General features: G+C 42.1%; 1 protein-coding gene across 2 annotated transcripts; it reads right to left on the bottom strand.

The window, feature by feature from the left end:
* Positions 1 to 11,886: 11,886 nt before the first annotated feature.
* On the bottom strand, positions 11,887 to 24,755 carry OGFRL1 (opioid growth factor receptor like 1). 2 transcript variants are annotated; one of them, XM_058019849.1, is made up of 7 exons: positions 24,453 to 24,755; positions 22,995 to 23,081; positions 22,374 to 22,455; positions 19,269 to 19,347; positions 19,112 to 19,178; positions 18,812 to 18,957; positions 11,887 to 16,839 (listed from the first exon to the last, which is right to left on the bottom strand). In XM_058019849.1, exons 1-7 carry the CDS (start codon positions 24,705 to 24,707, stop codon positions 16,083 to 16,085), a joined length of 1,473 nt encoding a protein of 490 aa, XP_057875832.1. In that variant the 5' UTR covers positions 24,708 to 24,755; the 3' UTR covers positions 11,887 to 16,082. The 2 variants fall into 2 exon arrangements, with proteins under 2 accessions (XP_057875832.1, XP_057875833.1); XM_058019850.1 differs by having other exon boundaries at positions 22,374 to 22,452.
* Positions 24,756 to 25,538: the final 783 nt, after the last annotated feature.

Raw genomic sequence — 25,538 nt, 5'->3', positions numbered from 1 at the left:
AGAAGGATCAAAAAATAATCCCTTAGAGAGATAAATTTTAAAATAAGATTCTTGTGGCATATTGATCATAAGACTGATTTTTCCTGGACATGCCTGGACAATATGCTGAATGTGTTTAAACACAATCTTGTTACCAACGATCTGAAGGATTTGTTCTCTTAACTACACATCTTGTTCTATGTAATGGGCACATTTCCATTTGTCTGCTCAACAGCAGCCCTTGAAAAGAAAAGATACAACTCTTCTATTCTTTCAGGAATAGTGGACTTGCTATCTGCCTGTGGAATATGTGTGTTTATAGGAATTTCAATGTTATGGATCTGAGTGAATGATTGCTAATTATTCAATTATTTTGAATTGAATAATTTTGCTTCAAGATCACATTGACCCTCTGTTTAATGGCTGAGGACACATAAAAACTCATCCAGACACGGAGTCTCCTGTGAATCAAGCCCAGACTATAGAGGTGAAGGAGTGGGAGACCTTTGGGAAGCCCAGCACAGCTGGCTGGGCTAGCACAGCCTGCCCTCTTCATCCTCTGAAACCTGTCACGAGTCAGGGCTTGTGCCTGGGAATGTCTGAGCTGCTGCTGGAAGCTGGGGCTCTGGGTGAGCTCATCTGATCAGGAAGAAGAGAAGATGCTGCTGTCCACTCTATCTTTCCCTCTGCCTGCACATGCCAGCATTTCTGGAACAGGACCACTTTTTCCTTCCTGCCACAAAACACAATACAAAGTGAATAAACTTAGAGTTTTGTGATGGGGCATTGTTCAAAATACTCTTGGGAAATTCATCAGAAAGGAACTTCTCTAGTATTACACAGCCTCATTCAGGAAAAGCCTCTGGGAGGGACAGATCCCGGTGTACACACACGAGGCATTCAGAGCAGGAGGTGTCCTGTGCCCAGGAAGAACAGCTGGGATTCCCTTCTTTAATGTGTGCCTTGAGATTTTTTTCAGCTATTTTTTCAGCTATTTTCAGCTATTTTTTCAGCTACAATGAGATTTCACCAGAGGGACATAAAAACTGGTAAAATGGATGAAGCCAATGTCAGGCTGAAAAATTCCCAGTCCTTCCTCTCGAAGTGCAAGAGTGATATCGCTCAGAAGGGGAAGAGATTTGAAAACGCTTTGTATCTACAAGCACTCCTGCTCTGTCAGGGCTGTTCTATCACCTTGAGAAAGGGATGCTCAATACACACTCACACAAAGCACCCATTTCAACAGAGCATTTCTCTCCCACAATGGTTTTCAAATCTTCTATTGTGCAGGCAGCTGCTTTGAGTGGCTGAACCCGTCTGAACCTTGCTCAGGATCTGCTCTTCCCCATTTGCCTTCTCAGCTGCACAGACGCTTTTCAGAGACAAGCCCTGATCCTGGAGAGTGGAACAGGGCACTCCTGAGTGGGACCATCCCAGGCACAGGCTGGTTTTGCTCTAGGCCTGTTTGGAGAAGAGTGAAGGTTTCACATAGGCTGAGCCTTCTGGCCCTCTTGCTGCTCCTCTAGCTGAACTATTCCTTTTTAATGGATGCACAGCCAGCTCACCCCATGCTGAGAGAGCTGACAGAAACAGCTGACTTTCCTTCTTTGCTTCTTGATTTAACTCCACCATGGTGCCTGAGTTAGAAACACAAACTTGTCCTCTTAACATACTAGTTACTGAGCAGTCTCAATGATGAAGACATTTCTGTCTCCGTTGCAGGCTTTTCTAGAGGGTATCTTGTTAATAATACCTGGCCAGTGCCAGATCTTTTCATTTAATAAAAGCTGTTGCTTTTATTACCCATTTCTGCTAACTAAGGACAGCAAAGCCAGTGCCACTCTCTGTCCTTCTGCTTTTGAGGCATTGTGGTTAGCCCAAGCAGGACATAAGATGTATTTTTGTCTGCTGGGTACTCCATCTTCTCTGGCATTCATGTGTCACTGCACTATGGAAGGAAGGAAGGAAGGAAGGAAGGAAGGAAGGAAGGAAGGAAGGAAGGAAGGAAGGAAGGAAGGAAGGAAGGAAGGAAGGAAGGAAGGAAGGAAGGAAGGAAGGAAGGAAGGAAGGAAGGAAGGAAGGAAGGAAGGAAGGAAGGAAGGAAGGAAGGAAGGAAGGAAGGAAGGAAGGAAGGAAGGAAGGAAGGAAGGAAGGAAGGAAGGAAGGAAGGAAGGAAGGAAGGAAGGAAGGAAGGAAGGAAGGAAGGAAGGAAGGAAGGAAGGAAGGAAGGAAGGAAGGAAGGAAGGAAGGAAGGAAGGAAGGAAGGAAGGAAGGAAGGAAGGAAGGAAGGAAGGAAGGAAGGAAGGAAATTTTAAGCTATAATAATGCCCCTCTAGAAGCAAAAACATTTGAAAGTAAAAGCAAGACTGGTTGAACTTTCATATAAGTACCAGATGGTGGTAGCAGAAGAAGAATAATTTATCCTTTGGCTGACCTGAAGAAAGGAAAAAAAACATGTTATCCTATTTCACAGATGAAGAACAGAAACATAAAAGCCCAAACTTTTCCTGTCCCAGATAGAGCTTCCAAGAGGGACAGCTGTGCTAGGAGCAGCAGTGCTTCCTTTGGCATTCATGGAGTAAAACAGGCACCTCAGAGAACAGTTTCCTACAGCAGCAATCATGCTACTTACACAAATATGCTTAACACTGACAACCCACAGTTTTCACAATCACACCCAAAACCACAAACTGTCTCAAATCAGAAGACTTTAAAAAAATGCACTCAGGGGTTCTTCCATTTTCTGCAGCTGTTAGGTAGAGGTGGGTCACAGATTTTCTTAACCATAAGACTCAAAAAGATTTTTTCAACTGTAAGATTCTGGAGTAATCTGAAATTTACTGACGTTAATGTTTACAGGAAAAAATGATGCACCTCTCACAAGCTTCACACAGGACTAAAGACGGAGAGCTGGCAACTTTACATCTCCCCTCTCCAAATGATAGATTATGGATGCCAGTTTTCCAGCAGGGCTTCCCTTGCCTGACTGACAGTGTTTCTGTTGTTGTTCCATGCAGCCAGCCTGACCAATGAAGTGGCACTGCCTGGCTGGCCAGCTGGTGTCAGATGCTCCCCCTGCCATGAGCTCCTGCCAAGGCTCCACACACAATCCCCTCTTTGGAAAAGCCAGCTCATTTCCATTTGCAGCCAGTTCTATTCACATTCCTCTCAGAGTTAGTGACAATAAATATTATAAAATCACACAGATCCAGATGGTGTGGGTTGGAGTTGCCAGCTGTTCTACCACTTGTGAATTGCCTCTCTTGTCCTGCAGCTTGGCTTCCAGAGAAAGCATCTCATCAGTTTCCTATGGCCTCATTGCATTTCTTTACAAGCCATCCCCACCCTGAGGTATTTTCAACTTTCACTGTAGATATATATAAAGGAGAGAGAGGCAAAGCAAATTGGAGACAGAAAAATCAAAGAATCCTTTACCTCAGAAATTGAGGATTATTTTTCAAATAATGACCTTAACCTCCCAACAGCTTCCCAGTTTTCAGCCATGAAAAGAGACAACTTCAAGGGTTCAGCTCATTTTCACTAATTCTCTCTCACAGGAGACTTACATCTGAAAGAGAAGCAAAGGTTCTCTTATCTTGCCCATAGTTATCCTTGCAAAATGACCACAGAAATTGAAATGCTGACATGGCCTGTGTGAACAGCACTGTGTAAATCCTAAACATTGTGACAGCAACCTTGTTTTTCTGCTCTGAGTTTTCCCAGGAGTTTTGACTCTTTGAGCCTGGGGTGGTGTCTGCAGGCCTGATGCAGTCTGCAGCTGAGTGGAGCCAGCATCCAAATGATTACCAGGGCTGGGGGAAAGGCTGGAACACAGCAATGGTTAACAGCACTGGCACTAACATAGATGGGAACATACTCAACTGCCACTGCTTTCATCCTCATATTGAGACTTTTTGTTGAAAAGGAATGCAGGCAAGAGTGAGTAGAAGGCAAGGGAGGTGGGGGCAAGGCCAAAGTCAAGCAGCAAGGACAAGAAAAACTCAAATTTTCCCAGTAAGAATAGGGAAAGAGAAAGCCTAAGGCCAGAAATGTGAGTAAATCCACTAGCCATGGGCCATGATGTAAGTCAGCAGGCTCTTGGGCTGTGGTGCCAGAAGGGAGCAGGCACCAGTAGTGATGCAAATGCTCACAGCCACTGCTCGGGCTGGTGCCATGGTCTGGGGCTGTGATGGTGGGACAAGGGTGTTTGAGGAGGAAAAAATGTTCTCAGGGGCTCTCCAGGCTGGTGTCTGAGGCATCAGAGTGTTTTACAAGCAGTCTATCTCATTACATTTGCAGCAAACATGATTCAATTGCTTTGTTTAATTTCCTCTTTCCCTTGCCTAGTCTCCAAATAACAAAACAGAAAACCAATAATGAAGAGGCAGGTCCAGACCAGCCACGAGCCAAGCCATCCTGTGAGGCTCAGTGAGGAGCATGGCTGGGCACAAGTCAAGCCCAGGAATCTGTGCCTGAGCTTGGTCCCAGCTCCAGTGGAGGTGCCCACCGAGGGGTCTCATGGTTTTCTTACTCAGCTCTTTTTGCAGAGGTGTGATCCCACGTTACAGCGCTGCAAGGGGTCAGGGCTGCATTGAACACAGACAACCAAACCCCTCCTGGAATGCTGCAGAGACTGTTGGTGCTCTCAGGACCAAAAGAATGAAGAATCATAAGGATGCTTGATCCATTGGGGTTCACAAGTTTCCACCCTTGCAGAAGTCCTGCTCAAGGTAGGCTCAGGCTTTTGAATAAAGCCTTTTAGTTCAAGTTACAGGAAGGTAAAATTGTATTTGTAGATCCATAAATGCATCAGATATTGAATGCAGCATAAGCCTCTTGAAATACTCATAATTTCTCCTTATCTCCATGCCAGTGACAGCCAATCAGTTCTGGATGAGGAGGAGAGTAGGAGAGAAGGGGAGTGCCCATCTCTAGTCTATACACACACCCCATCTCACAATGGCATGAAATCTCTTCTCCTTCTCAACCCGTTACTTAAAAAATATCCTTGGGTCAGAAACTCTCCAATTCAATCCACTCCTTTCTGTGTCTGCTCTCTCAGCATCCCTCTGTGCAGAACCTTGAAATTTTTTATTAATTCCCAGCTGCCTCCTGATGCTGGAATTTTACCATCAGAGACTGCCCACAAGTGGGTTATCAAGGATGCTGGAAACATTCCACTCAGTTGATAAGACAATTTAGGGTTAGGCAACCACCAAAGTGGAGTTATCTGGTCACAAACTTCACATCTGATATGATATTTTTAAAATTCTATATTTTAATTTTATACCAAAGGATTCAGTCAGCAAAATCCTATTTTTACCTTTGCTCTCAGTCTGCTTATACCAAAACACTGGGATTTGTATAATTTCCCAAATTATTTCTGAAAAAAGTGTATGAGTGTATGATGCTCCCTGGGATTTACTCAGGTGCCAATGGGAGAGTCGTCTCTGGCACAGCTTTTTTCCTACATCTAATTTCAATAAACATGTCCCAGAGGAGACAGATTCTCTCCAGTAAAGATCCTTAAACTACAGTGTGACTTTTACCATATAAATTTATCATTCTTCTGAGTTTATATTGAAAGCTCCTTGCAAAGTTCTTGCCAAACTCTGCCTTGAATTTACCTGGTAGGAGCCCTATTATCTCAGTAGCAGCGCAGCAAATGAGTCAGCAGAGAATGTGCCACTGGGTATGTTCCTCAATCATCCACATCTGCCTGTTTGGGGACACATCTGAAACAGGCAGCAGCGTTCCCAGCCCTGCCCCAGGGAGGCTCTTACGCTGAGAGGGTGTGACTCAGCAACATTTCTTAATTATCTGATGGTTGCAGGAGACTTCAAGATTGAAATGTTGTCAGCAGCATTTTATCCAAAGTGGTGAAAAGCTTCTAAAAAGGCACTTTTGGGACACATTCCTGCTAGCTTTATGGCACTGGGCCTCTATTACCATAAACAAACTCTGATACCTGAGTGTGGCTTTCTGGGAAGTTTCATGTAAAGCCACAGGAAGGCTCATTTTTGCAACCTCCTACACCTCAGTCCTTAGAAGCAGTGGTACTCCCCGTGTAGGCTGGGCCTGGGGTTTCTGTTTCCCAAGGGATTGTGGCCTTCTCTTGCTGCTCCTCAGTGTTGGCAAGGCAAGGGTCACGGCCTTGTCACCATCTCTCAGGGTGAACAGAGCTTGGCACCAGGTGTCTGCATGGTCTGAAGGTGGGATGACAGCCAGGGCCTTGGACATATGGACAATGATTGAGTAAAGAGGCCCCAAAACATGCAACAATGCACGGATGGGCTGCTCTATTGTTTAGACAGGGCAGTGTGGAAAGCTGGGAGAAGCTGCTTCTGCCTTGGAAAATGGAGCAGGAGCTGAGCAGGGAACGAGCAATAAGCAACAGGCACCTGGAATGTAGAGTCCCCTCCAGAGCAGGCAGGGTGTAGCCCTGGGAGGAGGTCAAGTGCTGGGAGTTGCCTCAAAATTCAACCTTACAAAAGGGTCAGATTTGCGGAGGAAGAGGAAAAACCAGATGCTCACTGTAGATACAGCTTTCCTCATTGAAGAGCTGGGTGTGATCACCTACACAGCAGTGCCTGGGTCCAGGCAGGACATGGCCACCAGTGCCATTTGCACAGGTCACCTCCATGGTGCTGGGCACTCACAGATCCAGCAGGATCACTGACAAATGCAGAAATGCCAGCTTTGGGCACTTTGGGTGTGCTGGTGACTGAGGAGAAGTAAGAAGCAACCACCAGAGGGAGAGGGGGGTGTTGTTAATGTGTGCCAGCATAACAAAGGAGTTATTTTGACATTTTAAACTGTAAAAAAAAAAAAAAGGCTCCATTATCACAGTGTCTCTACCACAAAAGAGAAAAGGAGAAAAATAGAAACAAACTTATTTTAAGGAAAGAGTTAAAATACAGGGGTCCATAATAATATTTTCAAATCTGACTGAAGAACTAAACTGCTTCTGAGCTTCCTCTTGATGCAGATAAAAACCTTCACAGACTTCCTAAGAGCACCTGTTATTAAGTATCAGCATTAGGTGCTGATACTTTTGAACAATGCTGCTAAATTTCTGCATTTTCAGTTAACTAAGTACTACAGATCTGCCTACAACTGACTGAGGGTTCCATATAGGACCAAAGATCCAAGTCCTAGTTCTCAGAAGTAATTCAAGGCTCTAATTTCAGCTGCCAGTTTGGATGCTGAGAATTCAAAGCTTCCTTGTGTAAGTTTTCAGAGGAAATTGGAGAAATGAAAATGTGAGATTTCTTTTTTTTTCTTCCTATTCTGAAATTTGAAACAGCTGTCACAAAATGTTTATAACCAGGCATAGTGCTCAATAAATGTCTAAACCTGGAAGGAGCTATGCATGAATTATATCTGATTTATACATTAAATAAAAATAGAAAGAGCCAGTTGAATTTTAAACATTCTCCCCACATTCAGTAAAACCAGAAATTACAATGTCTATAGAATATTTCCTGCAAAAATGTCTAATGCATTGCATATGCAATATAAAAAATATTTTAAAAGCATTCTGTGTGTTTATCAGACAAGGTAAATACTTGGGCCTAATTAAACCTTCTTAAATTGGCCTTTCATAGTGAAAAATAGTTTTATTTTTAACCTCACCCCATAAAGTGCAGTCCAAGATTAAACCTAAGGAAAGATCTGAGCTGCCATTAATTCCTGCAAGGTATTGCTCTTGAATAGGTCAATAAACTCAGAGGGCACATAAAAGCCTTCAGGAATCAGACCCCAGGCGTGAGGCAGGACAATCCCCACCCCTGACCAGAGAAGGTCAGGACCTGTCTGAGAAGGTGAAATCTTCAGCTCATCTCCTCCTGGGGCAATGAAGCCTGCTGGATTATGGCACCTTGGGAGAGGTGGGAGCAGGGCCATGACTGGCCCCAGACTCTGCCTGTGCCAGCAGGAGGGACAGCCCTGCAGGTGCACACAAAGCAGGGCACACCAGTGTTCTAAACATCCAACCCACCCGCCCCCACTGAAGAGAGACATGTTTTACAGGACAGGTTTCACAGAGCTGAAACTCCAGTTCCCTTATAGGTACAGATGAGTCAATAAAGTCGTGCTGAAGTTTTGCCTACAATGTAATGCAACTCTGAAGATATGTGAATGTAACATCCAAAAAGCAATGCCATTACATGTCTTAATTTAGTTGCAAAATATTTTGGTAGCTACTTTTACTGCTTCTTTGGAGGATTATTTTTAAACTGCAGATACACTCCAGTCATACTTACTGATTTAACTTTGCAGGGACAATACTTGGCCTGATTAACCCCAGAGAATGAAGATATTTAATATTTTTTCTTCCAGTTTATTACCCATCCCTGGGAAACAAAGCAAAATAAATCAATTAAAATGTAGTTTTAAGAAGAGTATTCCCAGGTTTGGTTAGCTAAATCACATTTTTGTAATTAATGTGGCCTTTATAGATGTTTTAGACCTTTCTCAAGATCATCAAAATAAAACATTCTCATCCCAGTTTTACGACACAGCTCTGTTAGAAAATTATTTCAGTGGAACAATTCCGAAACAAAACTTTGTGGTTTAGCTCCCTAAACCACAGAGGCAGTTGCAATATATTCTGGCTGTCTCCACCACCACTCTGTGCATAACAAAAGTGCTTCCCAGCTCACCTTGCACAGACACAAGCGCTGCCACTTTGGTCCCTCCTTGTGTGCTCTCCCTCCAGTGCAGGACTGAGCTCTGTGTCAGCACCACCCCAGCAGCTGGAAATTCCCTAGATTTTACTCCCCAGAAAAAAGCAGAGGAGGTGAGTGGGTGCCCTGAGGGATGGAGGGGGGAGGCACAGAGCAGGCAGCTCCCCTCCTGAGCTGGCAGGCTGTGTGCCCCGTGCGGGTGCCTGCCCCAGGGCTGGGGGAGGCAGGGGGCAAGGCACAGGGGCTGGCTCATCAGCCCCTGCTGCACCTCCTCCAGAAGCTGCTCTGGCTCTATTTAACCAAGGGCCAGCTAAATTTGGGATATCAGTTTAGGCTCTTACTCTTGGAATGAGCACCAACAAAACTTCACAAGTGGCTCTGGCAGACAGAGCTCTGGCTCTGTCTGTGCCCACACAAGGGCAGAATTTTTACTGCAGACATGCTCAAAGTCTGGAGTTGCAGGACAGCAACACCAATAGGTGTTTCCATAGAGGCCCTGGCCCTATTTGGTGCAGTTCTTGCTCCCAGGGCAGAGGAGGGTGGCAGCCTGACAGCCAGTCTTTGCCAAGGGGCAGATGAGCCACAGCAGCTGCCTCAGGGAGCTGTACCTGAGCTTTCTGGGGACACCAACACACTGGCAACCAGTGATACTGGCTATGAGCTCAGTGCCAACCCTGGGTGCCCTGACAGCACAGAAGTAGGTTTATAGAGCCATCTAAACACCAAGCTTGATTTGAGACAGACCATGTGGGAAGTCCTCCTTCAGTATGAGGAGAACCCGTTTCTCCTCTTTAAGAAGAAACATGTGAGATTAGGAAACCCTTTCCAAATCTGCTGGGCTCTTTATAGAGCTTTATACATCTACAGTCACACCATGTGACTAACAGCTTACTGCAAAACCAGAGCTGAAGCCATCCAACCCTGCAGCTTCAGCACAGGATAAATAAAACCAGCAGGTTCAATGTTTCCCTGCTACATTTAAGCAGCAGTAGCCTGGTTTTGACACTGCTCCAGACAGTTTATGCCTGCATGATCATAGTGGATATTTCACTTTTCAATGTGAACAGTGTTTTGATAGTATATATTTTTCTTAATTAAAAAACTAACCATTTTAGAAAAGCTGACTCTGGGCCTTCCCTCATTCCTCTACTATCTATGGTCATTTTGCCACAGACAACAAAAAAAGGAGAGCCAGAGCCTTTAATTCCCTGCTTTTAAGTGTTAATATATTTACAGAAGACTTTACGAACAAGTGCCAAACAGCAATTGCACATTATTAGAGCTACACAATATTTGTACATGTTGCTAAAATAATGCTGCTAAATGAAGAAGCTTTATTAATTCAGTGTTTTTGGCTGCTGTTATTAAAAATATATTTACCTGAAAGGAAATCTAGGTATTTAATTTTACAAATGATTTAAAATATAGCAGTAAGCAACATAAACTATTGCTTTTTATGTTTATACAATTTTTTTGGCATAACACTGCCATACAGATACAGAATTATAAAATATCTCTTTATAGTGCATTACAAATCCAGAAACTGGTTACCACTCCTACCACATACACATGGTATTGGTACTACCAAACATGCATGGCATTCTGTAATTAAACACTGCAAAGGAATACAGAGAAGAGAGCAGGACCATTCATAAAAATTGACATAGACCTGTTCCATTTTGCAAGTAAAAATTGTTGGGCTTTGGGGTTTTTCTTTTTACTGCACTTTTTTCTTAGAATACATTTCAACAATGAAGTCTATGATATTTTCAAATTTTATCAGTGCAAAACTACACTTAATCATCTGTTGCCAAAATCAAACTGCATAAAGGGCAAACAACTGTAGAATATCTTAAAACACAGAAAAAAAGAAGCAACAAATGATTAGCAAACATGCTTCAGTGGACCCAAAAATATAAGTGCCATAACCTTTTTCACTGCAAAACAATAATTTTCACATGGTTAGCCACAGTAGTAAGTACATTCAGCATATCTCACAATAAACTTTAGTTGATGAATACACCACTGAACTTGTAAGCGTGGTAGAATTAGAGAGCCACATTTCCAAGAAGAAATGAGGTCTCTATTGAATTGATCTCTATAGCTTTTCAACTAAATTTTAGTAGTCCATTACATACAGCATGTAATAAACCTATTCTTTAAATTCTTGCTTTCACCAAAGGTCTTAACTAAGTGTACTTAAGAACAAGGGCTGAAAAGGGAACACAGCTTTCAATAAAAGAAACAGTTCACACTGAGCACAAAGATATTACAGAGACACAATGTGCACTCCCCTTGGAGAACTGCATCTAAATATCCGTAAATAGTGAAACTGTGGTGTTGACCATAATGTGAGTTGAGGGGACTTGTATATGCCTAGGCCTTTTTTGACCCATTTTCAGGCTCTGACAGCCATAAAAAATACCTTTTGACCAGTTACTCCAATTACAATTGGAACTGTGAACACGTATCAAAACAAATCACCAAAATGTGGAATGATGTCCATCTTCTACATGATAACAATGCCAGATTCATTGATGCTGGTTGCTCCAAATCCAGAGGTAGCTCACTTCTATGTGGGCTAGGAATAGGTTTTCCATTTGACTGACTTTGCTTTTACACAGGTAAGAAAAAAATAAATCAACCCTGTTCTGCAGTTGGAATCTGACTTTTAACACTTAATTTACACTTTTAGCACTAGTCTACAAAAGGATTTATGTGCAAATATGTATTCAGAAGGAATTAGTAAGTTAGCATTGTCATCAATTTAAGACAAGCTTCTGCCTAAGCAGACATCTTCTGCCTAAAAACAGAAGAAACATGGGACATTTCCTGCCTAAACAGGTATTTTGTCATTAGAATCTCCCATGGCATTTAAAAACTGATTTGAAGTGGATTACTCTTCATCTTACAGTCCTTTTAGTACTGAGTTCAAATGCAGTATAAATTCTTTAACAAACAGATCTGAGACAAATAAAAGACCACCTTCTCCACACAAAACATTATTAAAACATGGAAAACACAGCCAAGGGATTGAAAAGACAGAAAGAAACCACGAGTTCAAAACCAAAAAATTCCTGCAGAAAAATGGGATCACTGTATAATTTCTTTGTTTCACAGCATCTTTTGGTGGCCAGCACTGGAGGCAGGACACAAGGCTAGAAATGTCTTTGGTTCTGATCCCCACTGGCAATTCTGAGGACAACATACATAACCAGCATGATATTGTCACACTTTTATTAATGGCAAAACTTGCTTCACATACTTGCATCTTATTCATAAATACAGCTTTTGTCAAGGAAATTCAATATGATATGTTTCCTGCAAAAGTGTGGTGTAAAAAATTACATTTTCACCTAAACATATATAACTATAAATTGTGATCAGTACCATCACAACAGTCAGAAGAAGAAGGGGGTAAAATAACCTCTCAATTAAACAGATAGACATAAATTTTATTTAAAAACAAACAAGAGCTGTTTTCTATTTAAATCCAGTAAATGTCACTTGTCTTACCTCATTGGATCATCCATCAATATTGTACAAAGCTTTTAAGGTCTGTAAACCTTCTTTAAATATAGTACAGATATATGCAACTGCAGATTATTAGAATTATGGTGGAACAGTTCAGAGAGGCTTACACTAGGCTACATGAAATATTAACAATGGTTATACAAATACCTAGTACATTAGAGTGCTGCAATTTTAGAGCAGGAAACTGAGGAGCTGACCCAAGCCAGGGAACAGCTCTCAAAGGATTATTGCACTTATTTTTAGCATCCTTCAAGATTTTATTTGAGCAACATGAACACAAAGACCTCAGACCTGCTCCTAGATACGTGGACACATGTAACTACTCCTCTGCTCTGACTGGTCTGTGCTGCACACCTCATGCACCTAAGCCTTCAGTCTCTACACCAACACAGTATCAGGTACTGAGGCACACTTGTGTCTGGCACAGTAGGGCACAGAGCTGTAACTAACCTTAAAGTGCTGCATTTTTGCATGATTTGTATGATTGCCTTGTGTGTACTCATCTGTGTACTCAGTAACGTTGTTCCAAGTTGCACATTCACATCCCCTCGCCATAAGATCCTTAAAATCAAATTCACAGCGATGTGCACGTACACACTACTCCCACTTAACAGTACCAGAGGCTACTCAGATGTACTTCCTTGGGAAGAACCTTCATATGGAAGGTTCTGTTCAATTAACATATGAACAGCTCAGATTCTAGTCTAACACTGGGCCAAAATACACTACTGTAATAAGTACACGGAAATCCCTGAATACTTAAGCATACAGCAAGACAAAAAGAAATTTAACAGTAAGCAAATGACTTGACTTTCTTTGCATACCCTCAGTTACTGAAGTCATGGTTAACCACCTATGCACTGGCATCTATGAGAATACAATCATTTCAACACATATATACTGTATATATACTGTAAACCTGTAAACCAATAAAATACTTAGAAACTTCAAGCACGGGGTGCTTCTGGTTGCTAAGGCCATGATTCTGTAACAAAAATGCATACAGTGCACCCACTTGATCCTCACAAATCTCAATGGGATGCTATGCTGTATGATTGCCCTGCAATAAATCCTTCTTTTAAGAACTTGCAAAATCAGAAGAAACAATTCCTCTATTAAAAGAATGAGAAACTGTCACATTTTACATAGAGCAGAATTTGTTAGTTAAAGCTGAAGTGTCCCATGGGAGTAATTCTGTTGATAAAGCTGTAAAACAAGGATTAGAGAGTGCAGGAGCCCACCTGACACAAAAACCCTCACTTACATAGTCCCCATAGGTCTTTGTAAGCAACTGATGTGCCACTACTCCTCTATGAAAACTGAGAGAAATATATTGAGTTGCAGACTAAAAAAAACCCCCAAACATCGCAGAGTTAATACAGGTGTAAGTACCAAAGTTCTTGGCAATATTTTCAGATACCTTGGCCCCTTAATGCAGACAGCTCTGTCAGATTAAAAGTATTTTAAATACTTATGAACATTGAACCAGTAAGCATGTTGAAATGAGAGATGTGTCATGATAATGGAATACTGCAGAGTAATCTTCTGGATGCACATCCCAAGAACTTTGTTTAAAATCAGGGCAAGATTTCTCCTTTTTTAATTCAGTAGACAAAAGATCTCCTGAGGTCATTGATGTTCAGTCAAATTACACTGTAAATATAATAACATTTCTGTCATCCCTTATTTCACATCCATACTCTGCATTTTCTGTAAAGTGTCTAACATTAATACTACAGTTCATAAACTGAAGGCTCTGTATAGCTTCTTATGCTATAGTTATGCTCCTTATACACAAGGTACCAATTTTCCCTGTGATACTCAAAAAATAACTATGTAAGAACAACTCCATGAAGTTTGCACAGTTAGGCACTCAAGACTGAAGAAGTCATAGGCAGAAAATGAAGTGTCCTCCCCTTGCATATGTGGAGGGGCAGAGTCCTTAACTACACAGACCAGTTCTATCACAGCACCTCCTTCCCCTTCGGTTCTGAAGGTCAGAGGCAAACACGAACAAGGGGATCCCAGTTCATGTCCAGGGAATTGTGAAAGGCTTCTCAGGATCTTTCTGGCCTTAAAAAGGTGGTGGCTGGAATTCTTTGGGCATTTCTGCTCAGACAAACTTAATGCTAACTTGAATGATCTGGATTACCCTAAAAAACAATTCATGTATATAAGTTCCTTTCCTCACAAGTCAGCACAGAAGAAGAAATACATCTTCCTTCTTCTCTGCTTCTTTAGGATGGAAAGAGTCTAATTTTTTCCATAGGTACCAAGACCCCTAACTGCCTCTATTTGATCCCAAGAACTAGTGCTACTGGAGAAAAAAATGGATGATGGATTGCCATGATGGGCATTAGCAAAACAGAACACAAGACATTTTGTCTATGCTCCTAAAACCCTGAAAACTTCATAATTTAGAGTTATAAGACTTGAAAAAAGTCCTGTAGCATTTTGACTCTCAAACTGTGGTCAGCCTCTTGCCTTGTAACATTTAATCAGCAATACATTAAAGGCAGTGGATAATATGTACACTTTTAAACAGAAAATACATACAGAAGTTTTAGAGAATTTTAGAACTGTAGGAAGTCTGACTTGCACCTGCATTATTTTTAAATTCATATTCTGCACAACTAACTTGCTGGGTACTACCATTTGACTTGAGCAGCAGAAAATCAGAATCAGCTACTCAGGGAGAGCAGACAGTTCTTTGGTAGAAGCTGGGAAAGATCTTAACAGTGAAAATCTTACTTGATGGGCTCCAGCCCAGCCAACAGACTGACCTGCCTTAAGTTTACATTGCTTACCAAAGTAACATAAAACTGTGAGAGACTTCTGATAGAGAGCAAAGAAAGGGAACAGACAGCTGGAAAGAAGTATCAGGACTGCATTTGTCTCTGAGACCACCAACAGGTGATTGCATTGTGCAGATTCTATCCAAAACTGGCCAGGAAACATTGAAGCTCAAGTGAGACCCAACTTGCCATGCCTGGTGACCTTTTCTCTGATGGCTTTGCTGATAAGGCAGTGCTCTGTGATAAAGACACTGCTCTTCAGCTCTTCAGAGGCTTTCCAGGTGCTGAACTCAGCTGGGGGAGTCATCTTGTTACAGCTGAGTAACAGAGAGCTTTCAAACTGAGACCAAATTTGAGAGATCAAAGAGATCCCCCCTCCCAGATTAGTTGTAACAAATGAGTCAAGAGAAGGGAGAATTTAACAGGGACTAAAAGAAGTCTAAAGTGCAGCTTTCCTTGTATCCAAAAACTATGGATACAGTTTCTCTTAAGTTAAAACTTTTATTCAATATACAGTGATTCCCAGCTGTACAGGACATGATATATGCTATCAATTGTTAAGTGCCTCCAACAAAGATGCTAATCTAAGCTAAAAGATACTGTGCAAATACTGCTATTAATCACCACCATGGTTCCTAAAAATGTGACCACTAGGGTAAAACACTGTGGTTTTGAAATAATTTCTAGTAATTTCCTAAATGGAAAACAAAACTTAAAGCAAGTTTAAAGGAAACTTAAAATTTTGATGTTCCAAGGCTTTTTAGTTGTTACACTTTATTTTTTTTTTCAATATTGGATGAATTTTAAAAAGTAGATAAGCTTTTCTGTGCAATCTGTCTGGAAAACATAATTAATTTTTTAGCTTTCAATATGCACAATTGTTTTAAAGAGATACATCTGGCTGACTGCTGATAAACTGAGATTGAAAAAACCAAAATTCATTAACCTACCAGAAGCCTAATCTGATGCATTTACAACAAGCATAGTCTTGTAAACTGACGCTAGATGGAAATTTCAACCAAAATTAACAAGCAATGAATAATTTTGCTTCATTTAAAGTGAAACAAGGATTTTTAAAATCTCAGACTCATGGTTTGAGCTCATCCTTAGTTTCCGTGGTGGTCCCCCCTGAAAGTGTATCCTTATCAAGGTTGTCTTGTAGATCTGTTGATGGGTCATTTGAAGAATTCTCAGTGTTACATAAATCTTCCTCTATAACATCTGGGTGATTTCCACAGTCATTGTTCAGATTTTCATCATCTTTTCTGGAATAAGAAGCGTCCTCCTTTCTGTCTGAATTATTAATTTCTTCTGATTTTGAAAGTTGACTGCTATCAGTGTCACTGTTCTTTTCACTGTTGTTCTGCCTAACAGCATCACAGTTCACTTCTTGTTCATCCTGATCATTTTCTTCCCCATTTTTTGTGAATTCTACCTTTCTTTCTTCAGTTATTTTACCAGCTGAGCTTCCACTTGCTGATGTATTCTTAGGCTCTTTTGGTTTCTTATGCTTAGAAATATGACTATTGGGAATGGAAACTGGAGATGCTGGCTTTTTACTTGCTTTGCTTCCCTCTGACTTCTGTCTTCTTGGAGGTCCCCAGATAAAATGCTCTGAGGGTGTATAATGTTGCTGGGCAAATCTCAGCAGTTTCCTCCTTTCTCTTCTGTCTCTAATAGTATACACAAAATATTCTAGAGCACTTTGCTTAATGTTGGGAATGGTATCTTCCACAAGAGCTTCATGCAGAATAAATTTTACCAGGGGAGATTTGAAACTCTCATATCCAAGTTCACCAAGGCTTTTCAGAATTCGAGTGATTCTCAAGTAGTTATGTTGAGACCTTTGAAAGAAATGGGTAAAAAAAATTCTATTGAATCAGGAAAAAAAAAACACTTACAAATACGGAACTGGAACTGCAATTCCTCAGTCCTTTTTATCACTTCAGCTATGTACTTCAGACTTCCTATATTTTCTCAAAGCTGCTGAAGCTTACTAGCACCTCCTCTGCTAGGATGTTGTGAGTGAAAATTAGTGTTTGTAAAAAGCACTGGGGGAGAGAGCTGAGAGCAAATAAAATCAAACGTACTGATTTTGATTCCTTCTGGTGTATGAGAAGGGCAACAAAGCTGGTGAAGGGTCTGGAAGCTGTAAGTCCTATGAAGGGGCAGCTAAAGGTGGTGGGGTTCTTTATTTTGGAGCAACAAAGGCTCAGGGGAGACCTTATTGCTCTCTACAACTGCCTGAAAGGAGGCTGTGGCAAGGGGGGGTTGGCTTCTTGTCCAAGGCAACAACTGACAGGACAAGGGGAAACAGCCTCAGGTTGCACCAAGCTGAGGTTCAGGTTGGGCAGGAGGAAAATTTTTTCCCTGAAAGAGTGGCTAAGCATTGGAACAGGCTGCCCAGGGAAGTGGTGGAAACATCATCCCTGGAAGTGTTCAAAAGATGAGCAGATGTGGCACTTAGTGCTATGGTTTATTTGATATGGTGGTGTTTGGTCAAAGATTGGACTCAACGACCCCAGAGGTTTTTTAATGATTCTATGCCGTTCTCCTTCTGGAGAGAAAACCCAGTTACTTTGTAAACAAAAGGGTTTGTAGTGTATTCATGGTGCAGCCATGGAACAGGGCTCACTGCACTTCACTCAGGGTATTTAAAAGCTGGGTCTCCAGTCTAGACTAGCACCTGCACTACTGATACAGTCAGGGCTGGGGGAAAAACAGGCACCTCTGGAGAGTAAGTGCCACTGTTGTAGGAAATATCAAAGAGAAAAGGAACTAATTGTCTTCTGCAAGTGCTTGTGAAAAGGCCTTTCCCTTGTGAAGCACACCTTAGTATGCAGTAGAACTTTTATGTTTGAATTTTAGATTAGATGGATAAAATTAGGCACAGAGTCCCAAATCCTGACTTAAAACTGAAGCAACTCACTGGAAAGAACAGGAGTGAAAGCATGCAGTAACATCTGGACTTCCTGAAAACCTGTTTTATCTGTGGCCTGAGTCTGAGCCCACATCCATATTGGTTCATACAATGTTAATGTAAAATTATTAACAAATTATTCTCACTATTCACCTGGAATCCATCAGAACTGTACCTACAAGTTTTTATCATGACAGGAGAACAAAATGCTGCAAGAAAACATCCTGCAGCTCTAAGCTCAGAGATATTAGGAAGTGAGCAGAGAATCTGAAAAGAGGTTTTGGTACAATTAATCTGTATGAGACAAAATTCAGTACAAACTTAGGATCCACACAATACCAATGTAAAGCAACTGATATAATTTACTGAACATTGGGCCAAGGCTTGACATAACATGTTTAAACCTTTCCAGATCAGCATTTCAATTAAAAAATTTTAAATACAAAATATTTCATGTTTTGAGGAGGGAGGGAAGTCTTTTTTACTTAACTTTCATAAAGGTGTGGAGAATTTAATCTTTCTCAAAAAGAAATGTAAATACAAAGACAAGTCACTTGTTTTTTCCTAAGTGAGAAGCAGCACTTTGGGACTGGGTGAAAACAAATTCAGTACCATGACAAATTAGTTTGAAGCTGGGATCTTCTTCAGCACCATCTAAAATTGTATTTTCAAGGAATTCAATGATGTCAGTCCAACTGGCAATGAGTGAGAAGAACAATCAAAAAAAAGGGGAAAGAGGAACATAAAGAAAGAAGCACAAACCAGGCATCAACTATTTATTTTTCCATTTTTTTCCTGGCAGTCTTTGGAAAAAATATCTTTGCTTTCTCTAAAAAAGAAAAGGATAAAGAGATTCTATAGCAATTCTAGCAAGTGAAGTGAATGTCATTACTTACTCATTCAAATGCTGAAATCTTTCTTGCCAGTTAGCAGCTCGTGCTACATTTCCAGTTTTATCAATTAGTTTTATTCCAAAAAACTCCAACATCATTTTATAAGCCAAAAGGAATCTTCTAATTGCTTCTTTTGTTTTCTTGAATTCCTAATGGACAAAGAATATGTAAGAGTATGTCTGAAATTCTTAATGGCACTAAAGCAAGTACTTCTGCATTGTATAAGACAACTCTACATTACAAAAAGCAGTTATGTATTAAAATTACAGTGATGGTTTGTGTGGAGCTCAATATTTGAATTACCTCAATTTCATATGTAGTTAATTCTTTAGCATAGAAGTTCAGACCTTGTTCCCTTAGTGGAAAAAGCCTGTTAAAAGAAGAAGTGCATTATGGCTCAATATAAGAATGCTTAATCAAATTAATGCTTTGAAACAGAAATAGGTAATAATTAACCAACCACTGTATGTAAGTGTGGTTATGTTCCAGTTTTTCATAGTCTCCTTTCCATTTATTTAGGACTTCTTCAATATAAACTCCTGCATAAAAATAATTTGAAAAACTGTTAGGTAGCCATCAAAACCAGCATGTTAAAATAATGACAGAACACATACTTTGTCTTTCATATACTATGTGAAATAAGGTCTATTGCAGCCATAAATAAATTTTAATTCAGAAATAATTTAGCTACTAAAACCTAATTAAAAAATAAGGTACTTATAAAATGTGAATATAAACAAAACAAATTGACTTATACTGAGTTAACAAAAAGTGAAGGAATGTGACAGCAACCTATGACAAATATATACAAGAATTCTCATGTCATAGATCCCTTTATCACACTGACTGGGAATTAACAAACTGCTCCCATAAGACACTGCACTGTGAATCACCTGTCATTGATTTTACAAGATAAAACTCTGCAGCTATCCATCCATCTATGTATCTATCTATGTATCTATCTAATCTTCATAGAAGAAAGCCTCAACTCTTTAGGAAATCTCCCATACCAGGGATATCTAATACCTTGGAAGCTGCAAATACCATTATGATTGGGAAGTCTTTCTCAGTTAATAGTGGCCAAGCACAACACTGCTCATGGAATCAGTCACGGGCCAGGGCACTTTTCCAGGTACTACACAGATATACAAAATACATAAAAGGATGGTCCTTGTTCCCAAAGCTGTACAATATCCTTCCATGAATGAGCACTGTGTTTGTCTGTTTCTACTCTGAAACCAATAACAGTTTCAGTACTGCTGAACAGCACCTCCCAAAGCCAAATAGCATAGGAGCAACCTAAAAATTCCAAAGCCCCATGTAGATAGTCTCCTACTATACATTTAAGAAGCCTCTTCACCCAGTGAAATTTTCCATTTGGGTCTAAATGGCAAAGGAGGACACATTTGATACTTTCATCTAAGAAGTGAAAAAAGCAGCTAGTCTAAGGGGCTGGTAAGTACATGGGGTTTCTTGTGTAGGAAAAGCTGGAAAAGGACCTTGGAAAGAGGACCTTCACTATCACTGCATCATATCCAACCTATATTTCAAGTATTGGAAAACTTGCTGCTCAGACCCAGGGCAGAGAGACAAACAGGCCAGCTCTGATCCAGAACCACAAACTAAATCTGTAGGTCATGGAACTAAACTTCACATCTAGTATTGCACTAGAAATGTTTTGGGATTTTTAAACAACATTCTCCATTAATTCAGTCCTTAACCTGGTAGCTAAGACTCCCTCCAAACACTCTCACAGATCCACAGACTTGGGTCAAGGTGGTGGTTACTCCTTTCCATTCTGAATGGAAACAAACTTATGCATAGCCAGAGTTCACAGCCAACAACACGTCAGCCTCCATGGCTTATCAGCTACCTTTGACATTACTAACTGTGGTTTTCTCCTACAATACTAAGAGAAATGTTACTCTATACAAATTTTGGGAGGGAAGCCCTCCTACAGCTTTCATGACTATCTCTTTTCATAGCTAATCCTCTTGAACTGCTCCTTCATTTTGGACCTTTAAAGGAGCTCTTCCCCATAACCATTTCTGTCTTTTAGTTTCAGAGCCATATGGTCCCCAGGTTCACACAGACCTCACTGCCCTTAGCTTTCTTTCTATATCTGTTCTCTGTGTAATGTCTCCCAAATCTGCTACTTCTTTACTGGCAATTTTCAGACCCACCTGTTCTTCCAGTCAAGCTAAAACTGACTAAAAGCATCTGTCTATGGGTATCTAGATAAAGCACAAGTCAGCTAAAGCGAAAGTCTTATCTTTCTTTCACAACCTGAGTTATCTTCTCACTTGCTAAGGGTATTACTGCTATCTTGTCTATAAACAGTTCTCATCTTCAACTTTTCAGTGTGTACATTTTTACAACCTTCTGTGTAACATTCCTTTCCAGCCAGCTTCCTATCTGAACTCTCACACTTTGCATCTCAACTTTTTTTTCCTGACCTTGAAAAGTGCTTTCTTGTCATGCTTACACCTACCCTGAATGCTGCTGAATGCAGCTACCCTGAATGCTGGGAAGATCACCTTTCTAGACTGTTACTTTTTTATACAGACCTGCTTTTTTTGCTTTGCATTCTTCCATTGTGAAACCTTGCTCTGTAACATCAAACAAAAACTATCCACCTTCCCTTCCAAAGCCTTTGTGACCTGTCCCTCACTACCTTATCAGAACCCATTTGTTGCTATGAGACTGATCCTGCTTCCAACAGGATCCTGCCTCAGAGGCAGCCTACACATCTCACTCCTTCTGCACTCCAACATGCACTTCACTATTTCCTACCAAATCACTCTCATGCTGAGAGCATCCTTTGGCAAATACCTTCAAAGTAACCTTGTCACCGTTCTTTTAAAATTCAGAAAATCTTATTTTTGGCTTCAGTTTGTCTTTTTTGCTAATGGCTAAGCTCTCGTGTGCTGAGACTCCTGTCTATCACCCTAACCAAGACTGCTTTATTGCCTCCTCCTGCTTCTCCATCTGTCTGCTATCCTGTTGTCTCTCATATGTCAACTGCAAACTCTCTAGAGTAGGGCTTGTCATCTTTCAGCTTCTCCTGTGTTTGTGCAGAATGCTGCATATGAGATTCTTGCTCCACTACCAGAACCACTAGGGACACTGAGAAATGGCTTTATTATTGGTATTACAATAATAACACAAAAGATTAAAGCACATTTTTTCCCTTTACACAATTCCAGGGTTATCCCCATAGATCACTGCCACTCCTAGTCAAACAGCAAGTTAGTGCAATATAGTGGAAGAACTTTATCTTTGTTTACTAAAAGGTACTGCCACAAACAGTGGTACTAACAACGCCTTGTACTACTTCATGCTGATAATGTCTAAGAAAAGCACCACCTCCCTAGAGTGAAAGCTAACTCTGTTCTAAGCACAAACTGCTCTCGTGTTATCAATGTGCTACTCCAACATGGGAGGTTCATGTTCAATATATTACTATACACCTTTAATTTGTCTTAATTATCACCACTGTTTCAATTTGCTACTGTCATTAGTGATCATTCTTTTGGTATCACTGTTATTGTGGCAGATTACTCACCATCAGGTTTAAATGGGATTTTGTTTTTGTAAAACCGGAGATTGCACAAGTCATTTTGATACCGAAGATCTTTAAAGTTCTGCTAAAAGAAAGGAAACAGGACATTACCAGCCCACAAAAACCTACCAAGACTATTCAGAAAGTGATATTGGGCTCTTTGAATAATTTAAGGACAAAAAAATTCAGAGTTTTAGGAACCACAGAGTTCTAGTCATGCACTTAAAGACTCAGTTTAAGGATCTGAAAATTCTTTCTGGCTGGTACCTTCTCTTACTGAGGCAGCAGCAAGCATAGCAGCACCCTCCCCCTTCAGTCTCAAGGAACTTGAGAGACAAATAATCCGTCAGGAAAATTCTATGATCTATCCTCTTTGATATCCAAGGCATAAGCCTTTTCCTGGGCACCAACCACACTTCCCAGGCTTACACATATCATGTGCTTGCCTGTTTGCCTGGGATTAAAAGACATTATTTCCCTCCCACTCGCATATGTTGTGTCTCAGCTTTTTGGTTTGTGTATCACTTTTTGGTTCTCATTTCTTGTACTTTGTGTTGTTCAACACAAAGGTTTTAGAATGTTTTTTTATTGAAAAGACAATTTTAAACCATAAAATGTTCTTACTGGATACTGGTGTCGGTACTTGTATAAATCTCTTGCTGCGTAGAAGCTTCTCTTTGGCTTGGCTGTCAGCTCAGCTCCATCACCACTCTGAAACAGAAAGCAGATAATAATCATACACAAACCCCCTAAATAGCATACTTGTATAATATTCAAATAATTACTTTTCATTATGGGTTTCAGCAATGTAAACAAACATAAGTGCATGTATTTGTCTGCTGTTTCGTCAAACACTGAAAATTTCCCTGCTCAATACTTGCACAACACACTTTAAACATAAGTTAAAATAATTAGTCTAAAATACAAAAGCAAGACTACGAATTGTCCTTCCAAAGAGGCTGAATTTGAGCTAAATCAAGTCTGATTGTCATTTCTAAATGCAAGACTTCAAAGTAATCTGGCAAGTGGTAATACAAGATGAAATAAGTAACTGATCTTGAAAATGCAGAGACACAGAGACATCACCACTATTTAAAAAAAAACCCACCAAACAAACAAAAAAAAGTCGTGTACATAGACTTAATTGCTACTATTGCACCCTGTGGAAAATAGTTACTAAAAATATTTCATTCTACTCCTTGCAATACACGTAATAGGTTAAAGTCAAGCTTAAAAGAGGAAGTTCTCTGGGACTGCACTGGGCATTTGCCATTCTTACTGTCCATCGTACGGCTTATCAACTGTACACTGATGTCAAACAAGCAACTATGTTCCTTCCTCCTTTCACAAAACCAGCTTTGACCATACCTGCAGGCAAAACACACTTGCTTGAACAAGACACACCCCTTGACACTTGGTTATCCGGCACTAGCATCACCATGTAACAAGCAGAAACGGGAAAGGCACTTAGGCTTACTTAATTTTGTTTGGTCTCTCAAACAAAACACGATATATCTAGCAACCTAAAAAAAGACCCAGCTGCTCCACCCTACATAAAATTATTGTCAAAAGAACATCTTATTTCTTTAAGCTCGGCATTTACCAAGCTTCCTGAAGATGAGAAAACTCGCTCTGAAAATTCGTCACACCCACCGAGGAGTCACAATACCACTGCCACATAGGATCGAATATTCAGACTTTTACCCTGTTTAATGAAGAGGCCACATTAATTTAAAACACAGCCTTCCCTGGAAACAGCAGCAGCGGGAATGTCAACGACACCAAGGCCTCGATTTTCTCCCAATAATGACAGGGGAGGGGTGGGGAGAGATAAAACCGGGCTCGTCCTTATCGGAGATGCAGCGCTGGGTTATCCCCAGCCGCTCCGGGCGCTGGCAGGTGCCGCCGGCAGCAGCGCGGGCCCGCGAGTGCCGCAGAGCAGCGGGAGCAGGGCCGCCCGGACCGCGGCTGGGCTCGGCTCGGCTGGGCTCGGCTCGGTCCGCCCGTTCCCGCCCGCCGGGCCCGCGGGCAGGGCAGGGCAGGGTAGGGCGAGGCGGGGCCGCGTCCGGCGCTTGCCGGTACCTGCTCGGGGCTGGCGGCGTCCGCCTCTGCCCGCTCCGCGTCCTCCTGCGCCGGCGGGGCCGGCGGCGGCTCCCCGGGCCGGCAGTCGGCGGCGGGCGGCTCGGGCGGCTCTTCCCCGCCTCCCGCGGCGGCGCACACCCCCTCCTGCCGCCGCGGCTCCGCCGCCTCGGGCTCCGAGTCGGTCTCCCAGGTGGAGTCGCAGTCCTCCACCGTGGTGGGCTCCTTGAAGCTGACCCCGCTCAGCAGGCTGCCCATCGGCCCGGAGGCCGCGGAGGCCGAGGGCTGCGAGCGGCCCCGGCTGCTTACGGCTGCGGCATGGCGGGGCGGGGCGGCGGCGGCCGGGGCTGCTCCCCGCCCGGCCCCAGCCCACGGACACGCGCGGGGCGGGGCTGCAGGCGCCGGGATTTCCACAAGAAACGCGCCCAGCCCTGGCGGCGGGCACCGGGCAGCGCCCGGCCGCCGGCACCGCGGGTCGGGCGGGGCGGCTCAGGGCCCGCCCGCCACCGGGCAGGCCGTGCCAGAGGGGAGAGGGAGAGGGAGTTCACCCTCCGAGCAGGTGCGCCCCGCGGGGATTTCACGGCTCGGAGGCGACCGCGCTGTCCCCTGAAGGCTTCTGAGACAAGCAGGCAGGTGCGGGTGCTCGTGGAGAAGAGCAGGGATGGCGGCTGTCCCAGAGCAGCGCTGTGGGAAGGAGAGGCTTTGAGTGACAGAAAGTGGTCCTGACACCTGCAGTGAGCAAGCTCCGGCTGTCCACTAGACATGGGAACTGTTGACCCCAAAGAGTGTACAGGGACTAGAGAAGACAGGAATGGAGGAGGTAATACTGCGGTAACCAGCCGGTTTTGGCTGCTTCTAAAATTCTTGCAAGTTTGGGGATGAAACTGACATGGTGTTCAAGGACCATTTTGAAGGGGCAGTGACAGTGTGTTTTGTATTTGGCCAGTACATGTCTTTTGGACAGAAACACTGCCAGGACTGAAGAGCTGATGAGTTGACAGCTTAGCACATTGTTCCAGTGCCTACTCTCACGCTCATGTCTAAAAACATGTCCTAATTTCTAACCAGGGTTGGTAGGCTTCCCATTCA

The sequence above is a fragment of the Melospiza georgiana genome, chromosome 3, assembly GCF_028018845.1.
Source record: "Melospiza georgiana isolate bMelGeo1 chromosome 3, bMelGeo1.pri, whole genome shotgun sequence".
NCBI classification, from domain to species: Eukaryota; Metazoa; Chordata; class Aves; order Passeriformes; family Passerellidae; genus Melospiza; species Melospiza georgiana.
The sequence above is the reverse complement of the archived record's forward strand: the minus strand, read 5'-3'. Positions and strand labels throughout refer to the sequence as shown.

Bases quoted from the DNA above. Each gene is read 5' to 3' on its own strand.
- OGFRL1 (XM_058019849.1), bottom strand. From the start codon at position 24,707: ATGGGCAGCCTGCTGAGCGGGGTCAGCTTCAAGGAGCCCACCACGGTG. The intron at 23,082-24,452 runs GTACCGGCAAGC...TTTCTGTTTCAG, and splicing joins ACGCCGCCAGCCCCGAGCAG to AGTGGTGATGGAGCTGAGCT. The intron at 19,348-22,373 runs GTGAGTAATCTG...ATTTTTATGCAG, and splicing joins AATCCCATTTAAACCTGATG to GAGTTTATATTGAAGAAGTC.